This window comes from Bison bison, unplaced genomic scaffold, assembly GCF_000754665.1.
Source record: "Bison bison bison isolate TAMUID 2011002044 unplaced genomic scaffold, Bison_UMD1.0 scf7180017864472, whole genome shotgun sequence".
NCBI classification, from domain to species: domain Eukaryota; kingdom Metazoa; phylum Chordata; class Mammalia; order Artiodactyla; family Bovidae; genus Bison; species Bison bison.
The window spans coordinates 9,473,042-9,475,946 of NW_011495033.1; the positions used below are offsets into that span (position 1 = coordinate 9,473,042).

The window sequence follows — 2,905 nt, forward strand, 5'->3', positions numbered from 1 at the left end:
TCTGATGGGTGATTTCCCTCCTAATTGAGTCTGGCAGAGGCGGAAGTGTGGAGCAACGAACAGATGACTAGGCTGTGGGTCTGGACGCCTCGGAGGCAGCGTGGTGTGCAAAGAGCATGGGGCCAAACTGCCTGGCTTGCAGTCCTGGTTTTAACCACTTATCCTAGCTGCCGTGACCTGGGCAGATAGCTTAAGGCCTTTGTGTCTTAGCTTTTAGATTCGAGAAATGAGAATGTTGACTAAGAGAGTCGAGCCTCGCGGGGCTGTTCTGAAGATTAAAAAGGCATGTGTGCACAGCCCATAGGGCTTCCTAGGTGGTGCTAAAGTACCCGCCTGCCAATGCGGGAGACATAAAAGACGGGTTGATTCCTGGGCGGGGAAGATCCCCTGGAGAAGGGCACGGCAACCCACTCCAGTATTCTTGCCTGGAGAATCCCCATGGACAGAGGAGCCTGGAGGGCTACAGTCCATGGGGTCGCAGAGTCAGACACGACTGAGCACACCACACGGCGCATGCGTATGTCACATGTAGTACTTAGACCCTGCTGTGGGTAATAACTACTGCTTATTTTCGAAGAGATCTAGGATTAGGGATCAGTGGTTACCCCAGAAGGGGGCATAATGAGACTTCTGGGGTATTGGTATTGTTGTTTCTTCATCTGGGTGCTGGGTGTGTTTATGGGGAGGTGTTAGTTCAGTTCAGTTGCTCAGTTGTGTCTGACTCTTTGAGACCCCATGAATCGCAGCAGGCCAGGCCTCCCTGTCCATCACCAACTCCGGAGTTCACTCAGACTCACGTCCATCGAGTCAGTGATGCCATCCAGCCATCTCATCCTCTGTTGTCCCCTTTTCCTCCTGCCCCCAATCCCTCCCAGCATCAGAGTCTTTTCCAATGAGTCAACTCTTCGCATGAGGCGGTCAAAGTACTGGAGTTTCAGCTTTAGCATCATTCCTTCCAAAGAAATCCCAGGGCTGATGTCCTTCAAAATGGACTGGTTGGATCTCCTTGCAGGCTTCTTTATTAAGAAGTATATAAAAGGGAATTCCCTGGCAGTCCAGTGGTTAGGATTTGACTCCTGTCAGGTAACTAAGAGTCTGCATGCCTCTAAGTGCAGCCAAAAAAAAAAAATACTTGCATTCATTTATTCTTACCTTCCCTCTGCCAGGGCCTTCTGTGGGTCTCTGCTTCCCTGCTTGTAATAGGCATGAGCAGAGGGAGATGGGCTGGATCAGTCATTCTCAAGCTTATAACAGGGTCCAGAGGCAGTTTTGTAGTTTCTAGAGCCCTACCCCCTCAGAATTCACTTTCCCCAAGGGTCAGCAAACAGCACTGCAATGCTGCTGGCTTAGAAGCCCATTGAAAGTCCTTCTGACATGGCCTTCTTGGAACCCAGGCCAGCAGGGACTCCCAACAATGAGTTAAGGGAGGACTCCCAGCAGGCTTCCCAACAAAAGTTGGGACGTTGCCATTAGAAGGAGCCTCCTGGGGCATGGAGAGACGGCCTTGAGGGGGAATGTGTGTGTGTGCGTGATTCTTTGTGACCCTATGGACTGTGGCCCGCCAGGCTCCTCTGTCCATGAGATTCTCCAGGCAAGAATACTGGAGTGGGTTGCCATGCCCTCCTCCAGGGAATCTTCCTGGCCAGGGATCAAACCCGTCTCTTATGTCTCCTGGATTGGCAGGTGGGTTCTTTACCTCTAGTGCCAACTGGTAAGCCAACATAGGAGGAATACTTGCTTCTAATTTTGAACATGCCTCAAGTTGTTCTGAGCCATGTAAGCCCTTACTGTGCAACCCTCACTGTAATCCTGGAAGACAGATGGGCGGGTTTCAAAGGGAGAAGACATAAACTCAAATGAACACCAGTTTCAAATCAGAGAACTGACTCCCAGTCCAGTGCTGTCTTAGTAACCAAACTCCACCTGGGTACAGCTATCAGCGTCTCATGGCGATATTGTGGGTGAAGGGAGTTATGTGTAAACACATGTGAGTGGTACACGTGGATTCTTGTAAAGCCTGGATTTCTCCTAGTCCTACCCTGAGTCCCAGGAGCAGGGCTTGGAAGTGGGTTTTGCTCAGAGTGGGCTTGATGGAAAGTAGGAGGGTGCAGGGGAGGTGGGGGCCCAAGTTCCCAGGCCACACAAGGGCTTAAGTCCCGAAGGGGTCTGATGAGGTCTCCTTGCCTCCCTAGCCGAGAGGAGATACACAGATAACCTGTATTCAGGTCATGAAGGCCAGTGCTGGGCAGACTGGAATGAGGGCAGTTTACATTATAACTAAAGAGCAGTAAGCCTTTAGTTTTGGGGCCAAACAGAAGAGTCTGGGCTATGAATATGTGAAGCGGTTGGCATGGAGAGGATAGAATATCCCTTGCCCTGCATCAGTGACTGTACAGTGGGTGGTGGGACAGTAGGGGTGCAGCTGTGGTGGCCTCCAGGTGTTTTTAGAGCCTTGGTCTGAGGGAACATCCACTCCTGGGGAACCAGAGAGGCACCGGCCTGACAAGAGGCAGGGTATGGAGGACAGGACCCCAAGAGGTTCTCCCAGTAGAGATAATACTCCTTAGAATCTGCAAAACACTTTTCATGCAGAACCTCATGTGACCAACCCTTCAGCCATGTGGCGCCTAAGAAAGTAGGGACCACTGTTCCCATTCTACAGGTGGGAAGACTGAGGGTTCTCTGGAGGGAGCTGCAGGCTGGCCAAACCTGAAGGAAGAGCGAACCCTGCACTGCCTTCTCTCCAGACTGCCTCTCCTAGTTGGGGGTTTCCCTCCTGCCCTGTAGGATAGAGGCTCGGTGTCAGCACCTGGGCCATCGAAGGCGTTGCTCAGCCCGTCGTTGTGGTCCCCTTGGAAGAAGGCGAGGCGGATGTCAGCGGGGCCTGTGGCTGGGGCCTCCCAGA

At 52.2% G+C, this 2,905-nt stretch overlaps 1 protein-coding gene across 1 annotated transcript in view; it reads right to left on the reverse strand.

Moving 5' to 3' along the window:
* The window catches only part of MMP28 (matrix metallopeptidase 28), a 17,735-nt gene that overhangs the window by 4,981 nt on the left and 9,849 nt on the right, over positions 1–2,905 (reverse strand). The window contains exon 6 of the mRNA XM_010861709.1: positions 2,644–2,897. Coding sequence (XP_010860011.1) covers positions 2,644–2,897 — 254 coding nt within the window. The remainder of the gene's footprint in view (positions 1–2,643; positions 2,898–2,905) is intronic.